This window comes from Lampris incognitus, chromosome 2 (assembly GCF_029633865.1).
Source record: "Lampris incognitus isolate fLamInc1 chromosome 2, fLamInc1.hap2, whole genome shotgun sequence".
NCBI lineage: Eukaryota > Metazoa > Chordata > Actinopteri > Lampriformes > Lampridae > Lampris > Lampris incognitus.
In genome coordinates this window covers 127,006,697-127,030,021 of record NC_079212.1, presented here as the reverse complement: position 1 = coordinate 127,030,021, position 23,325 = coordinate 127,006,697, and the positions used below count along the sequence as shown (strand labels likewise).

At 43.2% G+C, this 23,325-nt stretch overlaps 1 protein-coding gene across 1 annotated transcript; it reads right to left on the bottom strand.

The window, feature by feature from the left end:
* Nucleotides 1-868: 868 nt before the first annotated feature.
* zmynd8 (zinc finger, MYND-type containing 8) lies at nucleotides 869-22,109 on the bottom strand. The gene is made up of 20 exons (XM_056272812.1): nucleotides 22,039-22,109; nucleotides 17,073-17,137; nucleotides 16,627-16,772; nucleotides 12,860-13,081; nucleotides 12,525-12,638; nucleotides 11,682-11,774; nucleotides 11,499-11,586; nucleotides 11,349-11,404; nucleotides 11,184-11,261; nucleotides 10,965-11,080; nucleotides 10,363-10,862; nucleotides 10,070-10,213; nucleotides 9,447-9,602; nucleotides 8,676-9,209; nucleotides 8,033-8,554; nucleotides 7,591-7,787; nucleotides 7,035-7,115; nucleotides 6,850-6,928; nucleotides 6,495-6,734; nucleotides 869-2,253 (listed from the first exon to the last, which is right to left on the bottom strand). The coding sequence occupies exons 1-20, from the start codon at nucleotides 22,050-22,052 to the stop codon at nucleotides 2,078-2,080; spliced, it is 3,621 nt and encodes a 1,206-aa protein (XP_056128787.1). The 5' UTR covers nucleotides 22,053-22,109; the 3' UTR covers nucleotides 869-2,077.
* Between the last annotated feature and the right edge of the window lie 1,216 nt (nucleotides 22,110-23,325).

Below are 23,325 nucleotides of genomic sequence, written 5' to 3'. Positions count from 1 at the left end.
GAGTGTGTCATTCGTCGTCCTTTTGTCGTCCTTTTGTCCTCGTCGCCAATGTGATGTTCTAGTGTGTAATACAAATAGGCAGACAACATATTAAACAAACGCGGAACTTTACTGGAGAAGCTCAGGTTCAATGTATACAGCCGTACTGTGAACTACTGTCTGACTAACCGATTTCGCGGGTTCTGCCTCGCGTAATTTATGACTGCACATGACGGCAATACGTCACTGTCGTAAATATTAATCACTGTAATGTTGTACCTATCTGTAAACATTACAGAGAGACGCTGGGTATATCGGGAAAAGGATGCTGAATATGGAGCTGCCAAGGAAGAGGAAAAGAGGAAGGCCAAAGCGGAGGTTTATGGATGTGGAGCGAGAGTATAGGCAGGTGGCTGGTGTGACAGAGGAAGATGCAGAGGACAGGAAGTAATGGAGACGGATGATCCGCTGTGGTGACCCCTAACGGGAGCAACCGAAAGGAGTAGTAGACAAAAACCCAGCCACTGAGAATGCACAAGCCAGTACATTCTTAGTGCTGGTCCCAAGCCTGAATAAATTGGGAGGGTTGCGTCAGGAAGGGCATCCGGCGTAAAATCTTTGCCAAATCAAATATGCGGATAAGAAATCAGGTTTCCATACCGGGTCGGCCCGGGTTACCAACGACCGCCACCGGCACTGTTGGCCAGCAGGGTGCCGGTGGAAACTATGTCACTGTTGGGTGAAGGAGGGGCCATGTGCAGAGGTAGATTATGAATTAGACAAAATTGTGTGTCACGACAAATCCACATTTCATCCAGATACAATGTCTTTATGCATGCTCAATAATCCGGGTAAGGAAATCACAGAAAGTTGCATCAGTTCATGTGGACACAACGTTTATTAAGAGAAACGCTTCATCACTCATCTAAGTGACCTCTTCAGTCTCAACTGACTGCAGGTATCCCCACCCTTATAGACAATAAGCATAACGACCGAAATCAACGATCGGTTTCATATGCAAATTACCGTGACCATTAACAAGAGTTACACTGGCCATGTGTACAATTCACAGAGGAGTGGGGGATAGTTGCAATCACATCATTGCAAAATGGCGACAGATACTGCTAGCTTGTAATCCTCCCGTATGTGAAGAGGGAACGACCATCCCTGAAAGGGAGGGGGGGCAATTACAGGCTAGGAGTATCTGTCACAGTTTTACAATGCTGTAGATATATCATGTAAACAGCAGTGAGGGTGTCCAGCGGACAAACGAGTTTTATAGCAACAAATGAGATGAATTCCCAAAGAAACAAATATAAAACAAATTTTTAGGCTATTTTCAGTGTCATACGAAACGTAGGAATAAGAAGTTTTCAGCAACTTGCAGCAGCAATAACTGAAAAATAATCTGCCCATGTGAACGATACAACAGAAGTGTAAAGTTATTCTCATGGGCATTATGGGCCTACTTAATGCTCTTCAACTCCATTTCAGATTTCCCTGTCCTTTTGCGATAAATAGGCCTAAGTGTAATTCACAATACAATCTGTGATTTATTTAGCAGTAAGACGTGCAGAATTGGATAAATTGTTGAGGACAGTTTTGAATGTACAACAACTGGAAAATGGCTACCTTATAATGAAAAAAGGATATTAAAAAGATAAAAAATAATTTTAACGAAATTTCATATTTTCTCAAAACCTCTTCTGCTTTTCACTGAACAGTTAAACTATCAAATAGAATCAGCCGATGCGAAACCACTTAATGTAGTTTTTTCTGCACTACATAGCAGGCAACATGATGGTATCTTTAATAAATTAACATACAGTACAAAAACAATTTCTTTCAACAGTCCTCTAATCTAAAAGCCTGGTGGTCCAATAACAGGGATACATTTAGGAAATCTTTGAGCATCTAATTGTGTCCCTTTGCACTGTGATTTCATACTGGGGAAATCAGCAGTGCTCTGTGATTAGTGTGTGGACCCAAGAGATGAAAAAAGCAACAGTTTGAAAAGTTAGACATGTCCTTGCACAGGAAAAAAAAAACAAAAAAACCCAACTCAGAACTCAAATTCTCCCAAGAATGGCAAGATGGATTATGACAAACTGACGGCAACACTGTCAGTGCTCTTCTCCATGTCACAGTCTTTGTCTGATGTTACAGAGACTGTATTGTCTCTTAGAGGGACTGGGATGCCGCTAGACTGTCCTAAACCTTTGTTTGGAAGGTCTGTTGTGGACTCCATCTCAGGTTCTTGTTGCGGGGCTGTTGCTAGGAAATGAACAGAGAAGGTGTCTTTATGCATGATCAATAATCCAGGTAAGAACATCAGAGAAAGTTGAATCAGTTCATCTGGACACAATGTTTATTAAGAGAGAACCGTTACATCACTCAAGTGACCTCTTCAGTCTCGACTGACTGCAGGTATCCCCACCCTTATAAACAACACAGTGGCATAACAACCGAAAACAACGGTCGGTTTCATATGCAAATTGCCGTGAGCATTAACTAGAGTTACAATGGCCAAGTGTACGATTCACAGAAGACTGGGGAATGTGGGCGTTTGTCAAAGCTAGAGTGCAAGAGGGAAGGACAGCAGCTGCCTAAGCGTAAACCAGTGGTAATTCCGTATGTGGCAGAAGTGTCAGAAAAGTTGAGACTCTCAAACCCCAAATCACGCTGCGCCAGAAATTGGTCCACCCAAGGCTCGTGTCCCCTGGCACAAACAGAGCAATATAGTATATGCTGTTAAGTGCCAGGAGGATTGCCTTGACTTGTACACTGTGAAAACCAAACAGACGCTGGCCAGGAGAATGGGACAACACAGAAGAGCGAATGCGAAGGGCCAGGACTCTGCAGTCTACACCCATCTACAGGCCAGTGGCCACTCTAGCAAGGATGAGGATGTGCACATCCTTGAAAGGGAGGAAAGCTGGTTTGAACGGGGATTAAAGAGGTCATCTATTGCCCCTTTTCCACTACATGGTACTGACTCAACTCGACTCGACTTTTTCGTTTTTCATTACTGAAAGTACTAGCATTTTGGTAGCTGTTACCACTTTTCTGGAACCACCTTTGACGAGGTTCCAAAAAAACTAGAGTGGGTACCAAAATCAATGCAGACCAGCTAAGCTGAGGGAGTACTATTATGGTAATGGAAAATGGCACTCTGCGAGTCGAGGTGAGCCGGTACTTGTAGTGGAAAAGGGGCATATGTGAAGAAGGAATGACCATCTCTTTACTGGGGGGGAGGGGGGCGCTAAGAGCACATCTGTCGCCATCTTACAATGCTGTGATTGCAAACATTCCCAAATCCTCAAAGAAAGTTGAATCAGTTCGTCTGGATACAACGTTTATTGAGAGAGAAATGTTTTATCACTTATCTAAGTGACCTCTTACCTCTTCAGTCTAAACTGACTGCAGTTATCCCATCCATCCAGCCATTATCTGAACCGCTTATCCTGCTCTCAGGGTTGCGGCGATGCGGGAGCCTATCCCAGCAGTCATTGAGCGGCAGGCGGGGAGACATCCTGGACAGGCCACCAGGCCATCACTTGGCCGACACACACACAAACACACACTCATACCTAGGGACAATTTAGTACGGCCAATTCACCTGACTTGCATGTCTTTGGACTGTGGGAGGAAACCGGAGCCCCCGGAGGAAACCCATGCAGACACGGGGAGAACATGCAAACTCCACACAGAGGACGACCCCACCCTTACATACAATGCAGTTGCATCACGACCGAAACCAACAAACAGTTTGGGGGATCTTACAATGCTGTCATTGCAAACATTCCCATCCTGATTTCTGCTCCACCCTTGGCAGACTACCACATGCCTCCACCAATACATGTGGAGTCGCCAGCCGCTTCTTTTCACCCGACTGTGAGGAGTTTCGCCAGGGGGACATAGTGTGTGGGAGGATCATGCTATTCCCCGCTTCCCCCCGAACAGGCACCCCGACCGACCAGAGGAGGCGCTATTACAGTGACCAGGACACATACCCACATCCGGCTTCCCACCCGCAGACACAGCCAATTGTGTCTGTAGGGACACCCGACCAAGCCAGAGGTAACACGGGGATTCAAACCGGCGATCCCCGTGTTGGTAGGCAACGGAATAGACCGCCACACCAACCCGAACGCATCACACCCGTATTTGTTTAAGAAACTGGTTGTTGGGTTTCAGTCGCTATGCAACTGTATTGTGCGCTAGGATTCTAGCAAGACCCGCCCCTACACTGCCTCTGATTAACTAACCTTAACCCTAACCCTGCCCTAACCCTAACCTTAACCAACGCAACCAACGAAGGCAATGAGTACTGGCCAATCAGAGGCAGAGTGCCAAGAAAAGCAGTGAGACCCATAATAATTATTATGGAATCCATAATAATTATTGTCTCATTATAATTTTTGATACCTCACTAATTTTTACTACCTCACTTGTTATACTAAATGTTGTTTGTCCTTGTTTTGATCTTGTTTTTAATCATTATCCTTGTCTGGTGTTGCTGGTCTGAGAGTCACCAAACAAAATTCCGCTGTGTGCACACAATGACAATAAAGTATCTTATCTTATCTTATCTTAATGACGCTGTTTATAAGGGTGGGGATACCTGCAGTGAGTTTAGACTGAAGAGGTCACCTTTCCCACTGGCCAAAAAACCCACTAATGTCTGCCTTTGGTCAATGTAAAAAGGGCAGACGTTAGCAGGGTTGTTTTTTTTTTGGGGAGGGGTTGCCAGTGGGACTCTCTCTCTCAAGATACGTTGTTTCCAGATGAACTGATTCAACTTTCTTTGATTTTCTTAGGATTATTGAGCATGCATAAAGACATTACCAAATCCTCTGTGAATAGTACACATGGCCATTGAAACTCTAGTTATTGGTCATGCCCATATTTGCATATGAAACTGATCATTGTTTTCAGTCATTATGCAACTTCATTGTTTATAAGGGTGGGGATACCTGCAGTCAGTTGAGACTGAAGAGGTCACTTAGATGAGCAATGAAATGTTTCTCTCTCAATAAACGTTGTGTCCAGATGAACTGATTCAACTTTCTTTGGTTTTCTTTCTTGGATTATCGAGCATGCATAAAGACAGTATTTGGGAATAGTTGCAATCACAGCATTGTAAGAGGACGACAGATGTACCTGAAGAGGGAAACGTCCATCCCTGAACCAAGGGGGGCTAAGACTACGTCTGTTGCCATCTTACAATGCTGTGATTGCAACCATACCCCAATCAGATCTGATCAAAACAGAGAAGGTGAAACACATCATGTCTTTATGCATGCTCAGTTATCCAGGTAAGAAAATCAAAGAAAGTTGAATCTGTTCATCTGGACACAATGTTTATTGAGAGAGAAACGTTTCATCGCTGATCTAAGTGACCCCTTCAGTCTCAACTGACTGCAAGTATCTCTACCCTTATAAAGAATACAGTGGCTGAATGACCGAAAACGATTGGTTTCGTATGCAAATTGCTGTGAGCATTAACGAGAGTTTCAATGGCAATGCATGCTATTCACAAAGGATTGGGGAATTGTTACAATCACAGCATTGTAAGCTCGCGACACAAACCCCATTGCTTTTCAAACCCCAAAACACACTGCACCAGAAATTGGTCCACCCCAAGGATCAGGTTCCCTGGCACAAACAGAGCGATATAGTGTACACTGTTAAGTGCCGTGGATTGCCGTGACTTGTACATCGGGCAAACCAAAAGACGCTGGCCAAGAGGATGGCACAACACAGAAGAGCGAATGCATCAGGCCAGGACTCCACAGTCTACATCCATCTACAGGCCAGTGGCCACTCTTTCAAAGATGAGGATGTGCACATCCTTGATAGGGAGGAATGCTGGTTTGAACGGGGAGTCAAAGAGGCCATCTATGTGAAGAGGGAACGACCATCCCTGAACTGAGGGGGGCTTAAGAGTACATATGTCACCATCTTACAATGCTGTAATTGCAACCATTCCCAAATCCTCTGTGAATACTACACATTGTCATTGAAATTCTAATTAATGCTCATGGCAATTTGCTTATGAAAGAGATCTGGGTTTTTTTTTTAGTCGTTATGCCACTGTATTGTTTATAAGGGTGGGGATACCTGCAATCAGTTGAGACTGAAGAGGCCACTTAGATGAGTGATGAAACGTTTCTCTCTCAATAAATGCTGTGTCCAGATGAACTGATTCACCTTTCTTTCAAACATGTCATGTTTATTAAAACCTCCCTTGAGTATTAGATCGACTTACTTTGTCAAAAGTCTGTACGTGTTACTGAGTTGATGACATCGCTTAAGGTCTTCTGATGGAAATCTGTCCTTTGGCTAATTTAGTGTAACAGTGGCCGTTTAATAAGCATCATCATATCATGGTTTATCACGGTGTCAGGAATGCACCACTTGATTTGATTTAGTCCTAATAAACTTGCTTGCGTTCATAAAAATGCATGCGTGAATGGTTTTGATCGCAAGCACATGCTGGCGTGTACCGTTACCTGACTGGGTGCAGGACTTCATGTGTTCCGGCCAGTGGGCTTGCTGGCAGGGATAGTCACAGTAGCTGGTGTTCCAACAGCAATAGAAGATGGCCTCTTTTCTACAGTTGGCACACCACTGCTTCTTCTTTGTCTCATCTACTGCCTGCTGCTTCTCCAGCTCCATCTGCTTCTTCACTTCAGCCACCAAACGCTCTCTCTCCTGCTCAAGACTCTGCCTCATCTCCGCCATCGTCAACTCTACATGTTAAGTGCACAGATGTAAACAAACACATACTGCTAGAATTCAAATTGCGTTGCAAAAATCCTCCACACGCAGGATTTTTTTTTGCCAATTCATGGCAAAAGTTCTCACCAAGATTGTGCTTCATCTCTGACAACTCCTGTTGATGCAACCACTGTAATTTTTCTATTTCAATTCTCAGTCGTCTTATCTAAGGGGAGACAACACAAATGTATTTTGCCTCAGCACTTCCATGATCCATGTTTTTTTTCCAGTCTCTGAGGACTGGTAAAAAAAAAAAAACAACAACAACTCACCTCTGCTATTGTATTCCCCGAAGTACTTTTGGAAAGGTCATTATAGATTTCAGTCATCGTTCCTTTGATTGCATCCATTATCTGTAAGAAGAAAAATTATTTCGACCAAAACTCTTTTTTTTTTTAATTTTCAAATTTTCTACATAAGTTAAAATGGAGTAAAACGAGTACCCCCCCCACACACACACACATGCAATCAGCAAGTCTCCTTTCACTCACATGGAACTTTCATTAAAAAGCGTTTTGTAAGATTTCAGGCACGAATATATCAAACATGTCATGAATCAAGAGGCTCCTTTGAGGGGGTTGAGACTTTCTTTTTTTTTTAATACCACAAATGACTGTGTTACTTTGCCACAATGCAGCACTTTTAAAATGTATTTTGTGTCAGACAAATCCACCAAAACCTTTAGATGCAGCTGGGTTGATTGGCCACATAATAATGAGCTGAAACTATAGCTTCAAAATGAGGAACAACATATGAACAATAAACATCTGGAAGAGTCATCACTTTTCTAAAAATCTTTACTGTCACTATCAATTTTTGGATGCTAACCTTATTAGTGTATTTAGCAATATCTGCAGCCACGTCTGCAGAGCCAGTGGGGATTTGCAAGTCTCCTGCCACTGGGGAGGAGGAAGAAGCTGTGCTTAAACTTGATGCTGACATCACTGCCACAGAAGCTGGACTACTGGTTACCAAGGTAATGGCTGATGTGGACATGCTGAGTGGAGTGTCTTTTTGTTGAACGGCTAGAATAAAAAGAAAACTAATTATCAGCATTGCCAATGTGTACAAAATGTAGGGTCAAATTATAGTTCGCACACAAGTTGAAATGGAATACAAACTGACATCTCTCTCCAACTGCTTATCTGGCCTGCATACACATGCATCAGGAAACCATATATGGTATATCACATACTTTACTGGGCCTGTGCTTTCTAGCACAGCTGTACATAGAAATTGTCACACTTGTTGAGTAAACTATTTCATCAACCTTTGACAGCCTGTCTGGTCTGATAGCGTGTGCTTTGTGAGGGTTGCTGAGCCAGCGATGAGGATACTGGTGTTGAGATGGTTCCAGTAGCCTGTGTCTGGCTGAGCGTTTGCGCTTGGCCTTTGCCTGCAGCTGGGGCCTGCAGTTGTGTGGTTGCCACAGATTGCTGGTTCTGTTGTTGCCGCTGCACCTTTTGCATGTGCCACTTCTGAGAGGAGGTCTGAAACTTGGCCGTGGGGTTCCACACCACGGCTCTCTGAACCACGGGCACAGTCTCTCTTGGCAGCAGAGGGCGTTGTTTCTTTAAAGCTGGTGTTGTGGAGGTGGAGGTGGAGGAGGAAGCTGAGGTTGATGCAGGGGTGGCACTGGACAATGTGGCAGGGCTTATGCCTGCAGGGGAGGCAGCAGTGAACGAGACCATAGTTACAGGAATGGCCACGGGGGACTGGGATGAGACGCTGGCGGTTGAGGGAGGCGCTGTGTTGTTTTGAGATAGGGAAACAGATGGGGTGGGACTTTTACCTACATTGAGAGAAACACATGCATCATCCTAACTGTACATGCACTACAAAATGGAGCTCAACATTGTATTGTAAAATTATTTTAGTGGTATTCATTAAGCAGATCAGAACAGATCTCTCACCATCTGTCTTATTAGCAGGAGGCTCCTTTACACTGGAATTGTCTCTTCTGCTCCTCTTCCTCTCCCTGCCTCCTTGTTCCTCTCCAAGGTCAATAACCAACTCTCTCTCCGAATCAGAGTCCTCCACCGGCGCAGGTTGTCTGGCTTCCTCTTTTACCTGAGGCTTCTCTCTTGGGGCAGGTGATGGCAGAGCTGCATTGGTCTTTTCTGGGTTCTCTTTATGTGAATCTGTGCTCGGTGTCAATTCAGGCGGGGCCTCTGATGCTGTTGCACCTGCATCAGCCGCAGCAGGTTTTGATTCCATGGGACTGTCAGGTTTGGCCTCTTTATCATGGCCAGAAGAAGGTTGGTCTTTGTGTTCAGTTTTGGAAGGCTCCCTCTGGCCTTTGTCATCTGGTGTTGTGTCCTGACTCCCCTTTGGCTTCTGGTCATCATCGCTGGCATACTCACTGTCACTGGAGTCTGACTTTTCAGAGTCTTCTGAATCACTGTGCTCCACACCTTTATACACATCTTCAGAAATCTCATCTATACCTGTGCAAAGAAAAGGAGAAAAAAGTTAGTGAATATCCAGCCTCCACCCAATAGGTTAGAGCATTCAGCAACCATGCAAAATATTGACTGAACTAAAATTGTTCACTTGAAAATACTTCACAGCATTAATTCATCATCAAGTGTATTAACTGTATCATCCCATCATAGACATTAACAACTGTGAAGTAAACAAAAATGCCTTAGAAAACTCTATTTTTCTACATAAGCAGCACTCACCTAGCTGTGCCTTGCAACTCTCAATAGTTTTGTCTAAATTAAGCTGGAAACGGCTTCTGATCTGCCTCTTGGGTGAGGTGAGGATTGGTGTGGCCCCTTGCTTTTGTTGAACAGTCTCACTAAGCTCCTTCAGGTCCATCTCTGCCTTACTTCGATCTGGCAAGGACACAGTTTTATACAACATTAACATGAGAAAAGCTGGATCATATTTCTATCAAACAATAGAATCAAAGCAAATCGAAAATTTCATTTAGCCTCTCTCACACGCAATTATATAAAAACAATTACCAATTACACAGTTAAAGGCACCAATTTGTTCTGTTGATTGTTTGTCCCCAAGTGTAATCAATCTTTTGCTTACATTGCACTTAAAAAAAAAATCAACCAGTGGGATGGTCATGGTAGAGGTCATTGACCTTCCTACAGCTACATCATACAGGACACTTACCTGGCGCTGCTGCTTACTTATGACCTTACTGGCTGTGTTAAAAATCCTGGTTAGTTTATTTCTGCAGTTCTTTCCAGGATTTCCAAACCATACAGTTATATTGAAAAAAATATCAATTTCCACAGATGTTCCAAAACTGATCCAAAACAAAATATAGTCATCATAAAGGATTCACCTAGGTTGAGGTTAAGAATGCTTCCTGTGGGTGGTGTCTTCTCCTGTTTAGGGATGGAAGAGAGGCCAGGAGTTTGAGAATGGAAAGGTTTGGGGCTGTCTAAGGAGCTGCCTCCCGGTCCAGGTCGGGTGTAGGCAGGTGATGCTATACAAAGAGACTCACTGTTAAATGACATCAATAAAAGGTGAGGCAGAATATCCCCTATATGTTGTCTTGTCCCAACAAACATGTCATGGAAAAAAGAAGATATTGCTGTTAAATGTCGTTACAATTTAGTGCATCACTATGCATACCCGTACAATCCATGGACTCCTCCCCTGTACTTAATTGGCTGTTTGGGGCTCTTGTCTGGGATTTATCTGCCGTCTCCTGTTCTCCATCTGAACCTGTATGAGCAGAGGAATTGGTGCTCATGGGGGAGCGAGGCATGTCACTGAGGGAGATCCGCCGGCCTGCTGTGCCCCCTACCACACCAGGCCCAGACACCGTGCCCCTGGCCAGAGGTATCTTTGGCGATGCCGTCATATCAAAGCTCAGCTTGATCTTTTCCTGTTTCTCAGGTTTTACAGAAGTTGATGAGGGGTTGGACGGGTCCATTAACATCTGGAACTGGTTGTCGGGGGTGTAGGGTGTCCTGAAGGGGGCATAGTTAAACACGCCAAACTTCTTCTTCATGTTCTCCACATAGACCTCCATCTCCTGCATGGCACTGTTGAAGATGCTCTTGGTCTTCTTCACAGAGAAAGGAATCTCTTTGGACATTAGGTAGCAATTGTTTAAAGGGACCCATGCTCTGTATGATAAAGATTTGAATATTAATACCGCATGTATAACTGCAAAGCAAGACATGTTTCTCCAAGTGCAAGGATCTTAAGTTCCATATTTTTATTAATACCTATCATGCTGTCCAAAGAAACGAGCATCCACTTGTCCATCTTTGTCCCGGAGAGCTTTAGCAGGCCAAAACGGAAAGCCTTTCAGTTTGGCCCAGACAAGAGGATGGGGGTTACTCTGCAGATACAGAACACTTCGACTAAATTTTTGTAATTTGCTGGAGAATGTATAAACAAGTAAATAAATCTGATAGAATGATCCACAGAAAATGTAAACGTACACAAGGCTCACAGAACCAATTGTCTCGCTTTTGACATGCCGACAAATAGCATTCGGGACATACTTCAATCTCATTCATCTGCAAGAGAATAACAAATGAGCACAGGGAATTGAGATGTTGCTCTTGACTGAAGAATTTCCGCTGATCAACAGAAAACATACTCACCTCATGTTCACAGATTTTCACTATTACTTTAGCTGTAGCTGTGAGCTTGTGATTGCCTAGAACAAGGAGATTGTATCAAACAATCCTGATAAGCAATTAACCAACAGATCAGAATTATTTCAAATCGAAGATCTAAATTATAAAATATACCTCCATTGTATATTATACAGTTGTGTAAAATCCATTTTGCATCTGCCAAGAAGGCCTCAGTGCAGCCATACATTTTCTTTTTTATATTCTGCAACACGAAATGAAAATGTCATTTCCAAACAGAGTTTGGACCATATTTGCACTTTTAACTCCTTGAAAAAAAAGTGACAGCTTGTATTTTACCTTCTCTAGTGTGCAAAGATCCATAGGGTGAAAAATATACTCAGCATAATCTGGATGCTGTTCCAGGGATACAGGTTTCTGGAAGGGTTCGGTCTGTACAAGAAAGTAGACAGAAAAGAGACCCAGATGACAAACAAATTGACTTTCTTCCACTCCAGATACTACTCACTGGATAACATCCAACAGCACTGCAAACAAACATGCTACCCCTGTTTTGCTACCAACAAACTCTGAAAGCCACTTCAAACAAAAGGAAAGAAACAAACAGAGGAGGAAATGGTGATGGGGTCTTGTTGGAGGTGAAATTGATTACCCAATTAAAAGTCTTTCTCTGCGTGGAAGGTGCATGGGGGGAATGAGATGACGAGCGGGGATAGTCCTGAAAGAGAATGAGAGGGGTAGCTATATCTTCAACACCAACTAGCAGTTTTGGTTTCTTGGACTGTGGCCATAATGGGTCATTTACAATGAAATGTTTTTAATGCTAGTGGTGTTATTCCAGATCACTTATGCATGCAAATCAAGATTCCATCATGCTGAGAAGATATGGAGAGAAGTGAATAGTTCAAGTCTGTGGTCTGTATTTCAAATACCGAATCACTGACAGTATTCCTCATTGGACTATAGAAAGCATGACTGGAAAACATGTGCACAACTATTCCACATTGTTGCAGAAGCACTAGAATCACAAAGCCCAGCCAACAAAATACATGCTCTTGTTACAAAACGCATCGATGTAAATGAGAGTGCAAATAGAGTAGCGCGCCTCAAGACTGACTCCATAATCCTGATATATCGGTTTGGTAGTATTACACCCTATTCGTGAGGGGTGCGAGTACTCACTCCTGGTTGTTTCATCTTCTGAAGGGCAAACTTCAGCAGATAAGACAGCTGGTCTATAGTAAGCATCATCATGGCTTTGCTCTGAGTCTCTATACACTCAGCAACTGTTATTTTCTGAAAGAGAGAAAAAGCGCCATAAACTTTGATGCAACCTTTTTTATAACAATCTGTGCACAACCCCATATTATTATTATGCTGTGTGCATGCCCAAATAATTTGTCACTATCTCCTCAGCCCCAGACATTCAGAATCCAAAAAGGTATTGCAATGGGTTGAGACTATAGGCTTTAAATGTATAGTTTCCATTGCCCATACACCCATTCCTGGGCGAATACCTCACACTCTGGACAGAACCAGTCGCCCTCGGGCTCAGCTGGCAGTTTGAGGCACTTGGCGTGGTACACCCTTGGGCAGAGCTCACAGCAGAGCACCTGGCCCTCGCGGTGGCACAGCCAGCAGTAGAAGTCATTCCTGCCATCTTGCGGTACAACATCAACAGGGTCTGTGGCGAGTGCTGGCTGCTTCACATAGTAAAATGGACCATGTCTTAGTTCTGACTGGAATGCAGGCAAAAGAAACACAAAGTTGGGGAGGGTCAAAATCAGTTTAGAGATTATGGGCGCAGTGCAGGCAAGAAACAGAGTGAACACAAGACATGCGTGCTAAAATCGACAAAGAAACACACACACACACACACACACACACACACACACACACACACACACACACACACACACACACACACACACAGACAGCTACGTGCTCCAAGGAACAAAAAAGTTACGTACTGATTTTTATCTTGATAACCTCTGTGTGGATTGTTTAATTTAGCCTAACCTCCAGTGTTTTTGTCATACTTTTAATCAGCAGAAGGGGCAATCCTTGGGGGAATCCTGGCTTAACCCAGTATTTGAAGTGAATGGCAATTTTTTTGCCTCAAAATTAATTCAACTCATTAATTCAAATAAAGCAAAATTGTCAGTGCAAGTCACAGGAAACAGATGTTCCTATGGCTCACTTCTCAGTCACTTTAGACAGAAGCCAAGGAAATTTTCAAGAACAAGAAATTTCAGTTGAACCTAAAGTAAAAATGCTATTGTTTTTGACTGCAAAGCACTTCATTTAAATCATTGCTGCACAGATACACAGGTTTTTTTGGTTTTTTTTGGGGGGGGGGGTTTGTTGTGATTTTCCAACTTTGGGTATGGCTGCCTGTGCTTGGCAACAGTAAAAATCTTTGTATTCTGCAGAATATTGCTTTTGCAGACAGCTCTTTGCATAATATCTTTATTTGTAGTTATAATGCAGAGATGTAGGTTGAAAAAACAAAGACAGAGCATCGAAGTAAGATACATTTTTACATCATATGTCTACTGTTAAAGCAAACTACCATTTTGGATATGAATATCAAATATTAAGGAAATAAAATCTAACATCATCAACTCTGACTGAACTACTTCTCGCATCAGTTCTCAACACTGCGTTATTCATATTGTCATTTACATTACGGCCTTATTTTTATTCTGAAGACCTTTAAAGAATATTATTGTTATTACCATTATTGTTATCATTATCATCATTATATCGCCTTTATTTGAACTCGAAAAATCATTGAGGGCTGGCCCTCAGTTACTATGATGTCGAGATAGCGCGACATTAATAGAAACAACAGTAATACTGCCTTTTACACTGTTCAGCATGATTACTATTTTTACTTTTATCAGTTGGGCTGTAATTAACGACATTTCATTACACAAACAAAAAAGGAAAGCTAAAGAAACAGCATTTGTTTCTGAACTTAAATTTGTGGCCCTTGATGCTGACATTTAACTGTGTGAATAACGGTCTACAATAAACCACGGGGGGGGGGTCTACGCAAAAATGTCTAACAACTAAACGTTGGTCCATTAAAATTCAATGTTTTAATCACTAAGAACTACATTGTTAGGATTCCGGAAATTTGAAATTAGATTCGTGTGCTGTGGCATCATGACACAAAACAGCAGTTTCTCAGTTGATTATCCAATGAGCCCCACGGGGACGGGGACGGGGGGGGCGGGGCGGGGGTAACAATTAGCCAATCAGCGCCACTGGCGGGACTAACGCCGTCGTCAAACTGTTGTAGATGCGCGTCTTCTCGATTCATTAGGCACATAGGTCACATGACTTTGTCGTTGCCGCCATGTTGGATCACAACCTAGCTGTGGATACGTGTAGCAACAGTCTATTCTATGCAACGAGTCTTCTCGCCGCTTGTTTTTGCTCGAAAGTACGTTCACAAGTTAAGAAAAGTTCATTCTTACTTCGTAAAATTATTGTCTGCTGCCATTTGTTATCTAGGGAAGAGTTGGGTTTTTTTTAAACTTGACAAGTACCCTGCTGGCTCTGACTTACTAAAAGTTTTGTTCTTTGCTTGCTATTTGGGATTCAAAATTCATTTAGGACTACAACGGCATGTCTAAAGAACTATTTTGATTCGCTTGAGCCAAAAGCAAAAAACCGACATCAAGAGAAGATATTGCAGCGAATTCAGGAGGCAGCCACGGGAACCGCCACAGCCCGGACGCGAACACGTATCTCCTGCACCGTGGGCGACAACGTTAATCAGTGGACTAAAGGGACAGACCCGTTGGCCCAGGGCTAACGTGTCAACTTAGTCGTGTACGTTACGGCCAGTGAGTCTTTTTCTAGGTTACAGTAGTCACCCTCTCCCGGAAGCGCGCGTGCTTCGTTATTCCCGCGCTCCGGGGAGACTTGTGAGGATCTGCAGGCTTTCCCACCGATGCCCATAATGCAACCGAGCTCGCCCGCTGCGGGGTTGTACTGCACCACGAGGCGACCTCGCTAACCGCTCGACCAAAGGGAGTGAGTCTTTTTGTAGGTTACATTGGTCTCTGCCCTGTGATGGATTGGCGGCCTGTCCAGGGTGTCTCCCCGCCTGCCGCCCAATGACTGCTGGGATGGGCTCCAGCATCCCCGTGGCCATGAGAGCAGGGTAAGCGGTCTGGATAATGGAATGGGACGTTGGTCTCTAGTTGATTGGTTGGAGAAAATCGAATCCCCCTCCGCCACAGAAATCGGTTATAATGGAGGGAGGCAATGTCAAGACTGAAGATGGAAATCGAGTGTGACGAGTTTACAATTCTGTCTGATATCAGGCAAGTACAACCAGGAAATATCAAAGCGACACTTGTGAAACTTGTATCGTAGTTGATAATCTATCCATATAAACTTAAACCAGAATTCTTTTTTTTTTTGTCCAGCGAATCTCTTACACTAATATTGTTCATGTGAAGCAGCCATTTCGAGTTGGTCTTGCTGATTTTAGGAGTTAGCGTTACAACACCAAGCGACTGGCGGGGCTGGGCATAGAGATCCTACGATCTCTCTTCTGTGTTAGCGAATTGATCGCGCATTTGCGTTTGTAGAACAGCCAATAGGAACGCCCTCTCTCTGAACTGATCCGTGATTGGCTAATATATTCCGCCCAAGGGATCGCTATTTAAAGCCTGAATACAGAGCCAAGAAGAGGTGCAGAAGTCTAGTTTTCTCTCAGACCACATCAATCAATCAAGTTGCATTTTTATATAGCACTTTTCTACCTGCAACAGCCGCTCAAAGCGCGTATTTCGAGCAAAGAGGAAGTATTGAACCAGTAACGAAATACAGTAGGTTTATGTTTTTAATAAGTTAATTGCTATACCTCTTATCTATTTTTTATTTGATAACAAAGTTGCAAGAATTTCCTGTAAGCTTGTTTTTTTTATGTCATCCTCTGATCCAGCTTAAATATTTTTAGAGATCCTTTTACCATCAACTAGTATTATACTCCGTTCTTACCATGTGAGAGTGCAGGTATGTCAGGGATAATACTGACCCAGTATAGAGATGACTAGACGGCATATACCCCTTTCACACTGGCCAACCCCCCCCCAAAAAAAAACATGAATAACAATATGCTGAAAGGTTATTATGGAATTTTTGCCCAATGACACCATTAAAAAAAAACAACTTCCTATCCCAGCTTTAAGTCCGTTTGAATTTTTTTTAAACCCACCCACCCCCTCAATACGAAGAGAAGCGTTAAGGATAAAGGCTGTACCTGGTCTTTGTTACTACTAACTGTGCCTGGTTTCTTCTTCTTTTTCATAGGGCTGGGGGAGGTTTCAGCAGACGAGTGACTATTAGATGAGTGAGAGGGGCTTGGCATCTTACGTTTCTGGGCCATACGCTCTGCCGACCCCGGGTCTGAAATTGCAGACAGAGGTCAAACGTCATACAAACCCAGGGGGGCATATTGTGGTCACCTAAAAGATGATTTAAAATTGGCTGTGGAACATAGTTTACTGCACTACAGCAAGCTACAACCGCTAACTGTAAAGACAGCCATGGCGTCTTAAAAAAAAGAATAAGTAAAATAATGAAGGCTAATCCTTCAAATTGTTTCTTTTGCATCACACTAATAAAGCTACAATCAGACTTGTAAAAATAGCCATGAACCAGCACCTCAAATGGCAATAACAAGGCCAAATATAACCATTTTCTTACCTCTGGATCGTGTTGAGATCTCCATTCCCTCTACTGCATCAGTCTTCCCCGTGTCTTCACCCACACTTAGCAGAGAAGCAAGAGGTATCATCAATTTTTGTTCAACAGAAGGACGGTACAGCCAGCTGAAGAGTACTCATGTATATCTAGCAGTGATTTAGTGATGTTTCTGTCACTAACATTGACAGCAACAGTTTAAAACAGTTCGCTAGACACTTTCTATGGTTTCGCATCCCTATTTCCCACAGGCAAATGCTTTACATCGCTTGTAAAAAAAAGAGTGCACCCTTGCCATTAGTCATTTATTTGAAGGGGCAGTTTTTAATTCAAATATAAACAAAGGGGTGATCCCACTACCAAAATACAAAACACAGGACTGGAACCTGCTATCACTCCCAAATTCATTGACCGATCTCTTAATACCAGGGCTCATGCCAAACAACAAGTGAATCTGAGGTTTTAATGTTTCCTGATGCTGTTTGTTTACATTGATAATGTTTGTAAACATGAGAATATAACAGGCCCATATTTTCAGTTATGATCAACTGAGAAAGACACAAAATGCTTATTTTCAATATATAACGCAAAATCTTCAGTTACATATGTAAATATGCCTCAATTTCATATTGTCAAATAAATCACAGGTTGGACCTGTAACTACAGGCTAGGCTGTCTCGAGGCCAGTAGGGATTTGATTTATCATTTTGCCCAATCATATGACTAAATAGTTGATAAACAGATTGAATTTAAACAGTTAAGGAAATTTGACACCCTCTGCTTCGGGGGGAAGGAGGGGGGCAAGCTCAAAAACACCAATCACAAGTGCTTGGTTTAAAGGGGGACTGGCCTGATCATCGCAAACCAGACTCTTAATTAACAACTGTTGTCAGCTGGTTTGTGTGCCTGGGGTGTTGTGAACTGAAAGTGAAACTATGCATTTGTCTACATGGCTTTATCAGGCTCCTTATCAGCAACAGATACATCAGACTGGTTTTTCAAATGAGAATCAAAAACTGTCAATAAGACAAAATGCAAGGCTGTTTTATGCCAATGTTTGGCCATATCATTAATGCAAACTAGCCATTTGTGCTTAGATGTATGTTTAGAACTATTTCGCTCTCCATATTGCCAGATGTAGCCCGAAAAACTTGGTGGTTTCAGAGTGAAAAAGCATGAAAATGCCGTAAAGAGATATAAATAAGCTGACATCAGGGCAACAGCAGCTCAACGTGGGATGCAATTCCCTTATTCTGGAATAGGCCTCAAAAGAAAACAATCCAACGTACTGCAGTGGTCTCAAGTCTATAAGGAAAAGATCAGTTCAACAATTTGATCATTAAGGACCCTTTTTCAATGTCTGACTGTCAATGAGTCAAATTCATTTAAAAGGATTTCCCTTCAGTTTCAAACAACTCAAAGTCATATTGATTAGAAATCAGCAAAAAGAGAATATGTCATCTCATTTTCCATTGCACAAGCTTAACGCCAGTCCCGTTTAGAAATGTCTTCTTGAAGTCAACACCACAATAACAACCTCTGGCTGGGATAATCGTCTATCAGGTTTTACCCAGTTCCAGCTTCATGTGAACCGTCTTGGTTTCCAGGCACCATAGTGTCTGTCCTATTATTGTAGCCATTTTCTTTTTTTACTTCATGGCAGATGCACCCGCCTCGCTGTTTAGATGGTTTCGGTTTTGCTACATTTCATTGCACTCCTTCTAAGCGTCAGGATGTTACACATTAAAAACAAAGATAGCAGGTCATGCAATACAAACATGCTGGCTTTGCCATTTCAATCTTTCTTCCTTTCCCCTCCTCCTTCTTTCCTTCATCACTAGGGAAAGAAAATGACAGGCATGAGAAAAGCAGCAGCTCCGCAGAGGCAGACAGACAGACAGAAGTGAAGAGACATGGCTTTATCTGACTCTTGTCATCATCTAACCTGTCTGAATAGTCCAATCTACCTCAGCAACATCCTCTCTTGCCCAGGCCAGGAATACAGGAACAAGAGCCAAAAAAAGAAACAGGGAGACAGATACAGAGAGGAAAATCAATGCTGCCCAAACAAACACCATTCATATTAAACCTCACAGATCATACAATACAGCCTGTTTTGGGATTTTGATACATCCCTTTCCACACCCACCAATGACAAAACATCAAGGCATCAAGGTAGGAAATTAACAGCATACCTTTTGTTCTTTGCTCACACACACAGATTCTTCAGCCTATTCTTTTCTCTCTCTCCTGTTCAATTATTGCGGCCGTTGGGGGTTGAGGCAAAAGATGGGTCCAGGTTTCCCAGAAGGGCCTTCTCTCCCTGCTGCTTTCTCTGCGATTGTCAATCTTTAACCTCAGCTGTGGGCTGCCGATTGGTTTGCACGCCACACGGAGGTGTGTGATTGGGTGCCGGGCTCAGTGTGCCACACAGGCTCTCTTCTTCTCCCCACTCTCCTCAGCCACAGTGCTGCAATGCAGAGAGGACTGCTCCTCACTATTTCTAAAAACCTACTGAAAACCAAGTCCCTCACTTTCGTAAAACAGACCACACTGGCCGCATGCCTTTTATCAAAACATGGAAGATGCAGTTCCACAGGCTTGATAGGGTGCATATCAGATTCTCTCCCCCTTTCTGCTCTCAGCCACCGTTTGTGTGTGTGTGTGTGTGTGTGTGTGTGTGTGTGTGTGTGTGTGTGTGTGTGTGTGTGTGTGTGTGTGTGTGCGTGCATGTGGCGTCCATTTTGAAGATACTCTCTCTCTCTCTCTCTCCCTCTCTCCCGGCTGCGCACTGCACACATAACACATACACACGGCTCCAGCCGACTGCTGTAGGGAGAGCATAAAGCTTACCGCTGGAAAAGCATGCTGGAATACAGCACAGGGCCTTAACGGGGAACACAAAGACATGATGGAAAATGTCACCGGCCTCCCAGTCAAAATGGACAGTTGTGGTTTATATTAAACACAAGCTACCGCCGACCATCCCTCTTTCTCACCGGTGCTCTTTCATCCACTGTTATAATACCTTCGCAAAAATAAACATCACCGTAGGTTTTTGTCTTTTTTGAGTAGGAGCAATAGTATGCAGAAATAAAACACACTGGCCAGAACTGATAGCAAAACTATCAGTGTCCTTTTTGTTAAAGAATCAAATACCCCTTTGCCATTGTCTCTTTTTTTATAGGATAGTGAACAAGATGATGAACATAAACCCTGGAACACACTCAAGCCAAACAGACGGAAGACACACGATAACAATGAACTACGCTTATCAAAAAGGAACAATTTTTGTAGGGGACTGGGGTCACCTGGGACAGTCGGACAAAAGAGGTGTTGAAAACATTTTAAGGATGAGCGCCAACCATAAAAAGCATTTTCGCGTATTACCACACAAATAGGCTGTGTCGGTGCGATGCAGATTCAAATGCACCAACATTAATCCTCACACTGGAGTGGAATGATGGGATTAGAGGCATTACTAAACACCATTCACAAAAACCCAGGGAGTGAAAAGACAGGCTCTTTCAATCTATGCAGAGTGCTGCTGAACCTTGGTCGAGCAATACTCCATGACATTATACTGGGGCCATCCTTCCCCTGGTCAAATGTGCAGCAACCCACTATCCAATGACAATGAATGAATAGAAGCCTGTAGTGCTGAATTTGGAAATTAACGTATAAGATGACATTCTTGACAAACGGCAAAACACTGACGAAATAACCAGTAAGTATTATACCATTTACCTGAACTTAAAATCTTTGACCAGGGGTCAACGGACACATCCAATAAACCAACAGTTGTCATGTCTTAAAAAGCATGCTTTCAAATGTCGTCACTTTCATACAGGTATTCCAGTCTCACGTGAGAGTTCCCTACACAGTGCCTTAAAAAGAAAACAGCCCTTCCTCCTTTTGTCCTGTGTACTGTTCACCAGGAAGCTGGGAATCGAGTCAAATGGAGAGGGATCTCTAAAATGGCTGCCACCCAGAAGTAAAGAACAACACTGAGAAGAAAGTCAGACCATTAGGCCCAATCAATTAAACAAACCCTGTTATGGATTAGCTTCTATGGCATACACAGTCCTTACAGAGATTTTAGTTGAGGAACCTTTGGTCAGGAGCTTAGAGGATTTAGTATATTTCAAAATAGTTTTATTGTAAGAGGGGCAAAGGTTGGCTGAAGTGGTCAATAGGTGTGGTGCAGACCAGCATTTAGACGAGACAATTAGTCTTTTCCCCACTCTTACTTCAACAAAGGTGGTATACAATTACCAACAGTAATTGTATACCACCTCCTCTTCTCTACTCACTGTCTGAGGCCTAAATTATTCTTGCTGTGCTGCCAGTTTACCATCTGTTAATTTCCCCTCCCCTCTTTAGTGTCCTGGCTCCCTATCTTGTCCTGCTGAAGACAGCCTTGTCCCTTCACTCAGCCTGCCATTTTTAGCCATACAGGCCGGTGGCAGCCAGCTCCAAACCCGAGCTTTGCACAATGGCTCAGTCCTTCCTGCGTCTTGACAAAAGAAAACAGTATTCCTCTTTCAGTAGCCATGACCATTAACCCCTTACCCCCACCCCACCTGCTGTCCAAAGAGTCAACCAGTTTCAGTCTGCTGTCTGCTCTGCTGTCCTTCCAGGCTCCACTCCTGTGCTGTGGGGTAACAAACAGATTCTCTCTCTCTCTTTCTCTTTCTTTCTCTCTCTCTCTCTCTCTCTCTCTCTCTCTCTCTCTCTCTCTCTCTCTATCTCTCTCTCTCTCTCTCTCTCTCTCTCTCTCTCTCTCTCTCTCTCTCTCTCTCTCTCTCTCTCTCTCTCTCTCTCTCTCTCTCTCTGTCTGTCTGTCTGTCTGTCTGTCTGTCTCTCCACCCTGTTTGTCAGACAAACCTGTAATGCTCAGGCACAGCTCACACACAGTGGTGGTGCCTTATCCACATAGTATATGTGAAAGAATGAAAATCAGGCTTACCTCTGTGGATGCATGGTTAACAAACTCAGTGTGACATGTCAATGCTTATTAAAACATGGAGGACAGCCCTGTCAACCTCACACTGCTCAGAGCACTACCACGGCTCTCCAAGCTGTCTGATTCACTGCCCCGATAGAAGGCGCACTGAGAGTGGCCATGCTTGGGAGGAAGATGTAAGGCAGTTGCTGATTGGCCAGTGCATTTCCTGGCTGCTTGTCTTTTGTTTAGCGCAGGCAGGCTGGAGTGCTATGCATACAGACAGAGAGGAGCTAGGCCACAATAAAAAAGCTGCCATTGCACACCTATTAGCTGCCAAGTGCACTGCAGACCACGCTCAGAGTCCTAAACTGCACACACCATGTACAGTGTTTGTATGATTGGAGAAAAGGTATCAGATGTGCGAGTAGCCAAAGAGACTGGCTTGAGGCCTGTGAGCTCAGGGAGGCCTTTGTCTCACTCGATCCCACCCCAAAAATAAACCATTCGGTTGAGGGAAGAAAAAAAAACACTGTTATACAATACAACCTTAGACAACTTGTTATACAACAAATGCCAGGGGAAAGCAGACACCCAAACGAGATCTGCCTGCTAGATGATTTCCTTTAGCATACTTAAAGAGCAGAGCTGTGCTAAAATGATGCGAGAACATGCTCCTGTAACATGAAATGCTCGCTATTTATCCTTTTAACTGTTGTGATGAGATGTTCTGATATTGTCCCAGATAGCCCAAGATAAAGGTGTAAACAGGAAAACTGCACATGTTCAGTTTTGTGTAGCTGTTTCTGTCACCAAGGGTTGTATTCACAAAAAGTAAAGCAAATTTCAAGAGATTGCTTTGGTTCAACATTTAGAACATGCCGGTATTGTCATTTATCTGGAAATCTCTTATTTTTTTTATTTTTTTGGCTTGAGGCTTTTTTAACAAAAAAACCTATTTGTTCACAAGCTAACTTTACCACCTATTATAGACGAGTTTTCCCACCCTTACCTAGGGCGCCGGGGTGGGTGCATTGTTCTTCCGGTCTAAACATCCATAGCCGGATGTAAACATGCAAGTCTAGATCTGTGATATCTTCAACAACATTAAACATTAAAAATGGACATTAGAAAATCAAAAAATGGTTCAAGGACACATTGTGCGGTGCGTGGCTGTACTAATACACGGAAACGCCTGAATGAGTGGTTGGATAGAGGGTGTGTTGCCCAGCGACCTGCCGCAAAATGGCAAGGTCCCTGCATTCCATTGTTTTCCTTCCACAGAAAACCAACAGCAGATTTTGAATCTCG

What these genes read in the sequence shown, in the direction of transcription:
- zmynd8 (XM_056272812.1), bottom strand. An exon ending in GGTTCTGTCCAGAGTGTGAG is followed by an intron (nt 12,639 to 12,859) that starts GTATTCGCCCAG and finishes TCTCTCTTTCAG; the next exon opens with AAAATAACAGTTGCTGAGTG. An exon ending in GAGTTGCAAGGCACAGCTAG is followed by an intron (nt 9,210 to 9,446) that starts GTGAGTGCTGCT and finishes TTCTTTGCACAG; the next exon opens with GTATAGATGAGATTTCTGAA.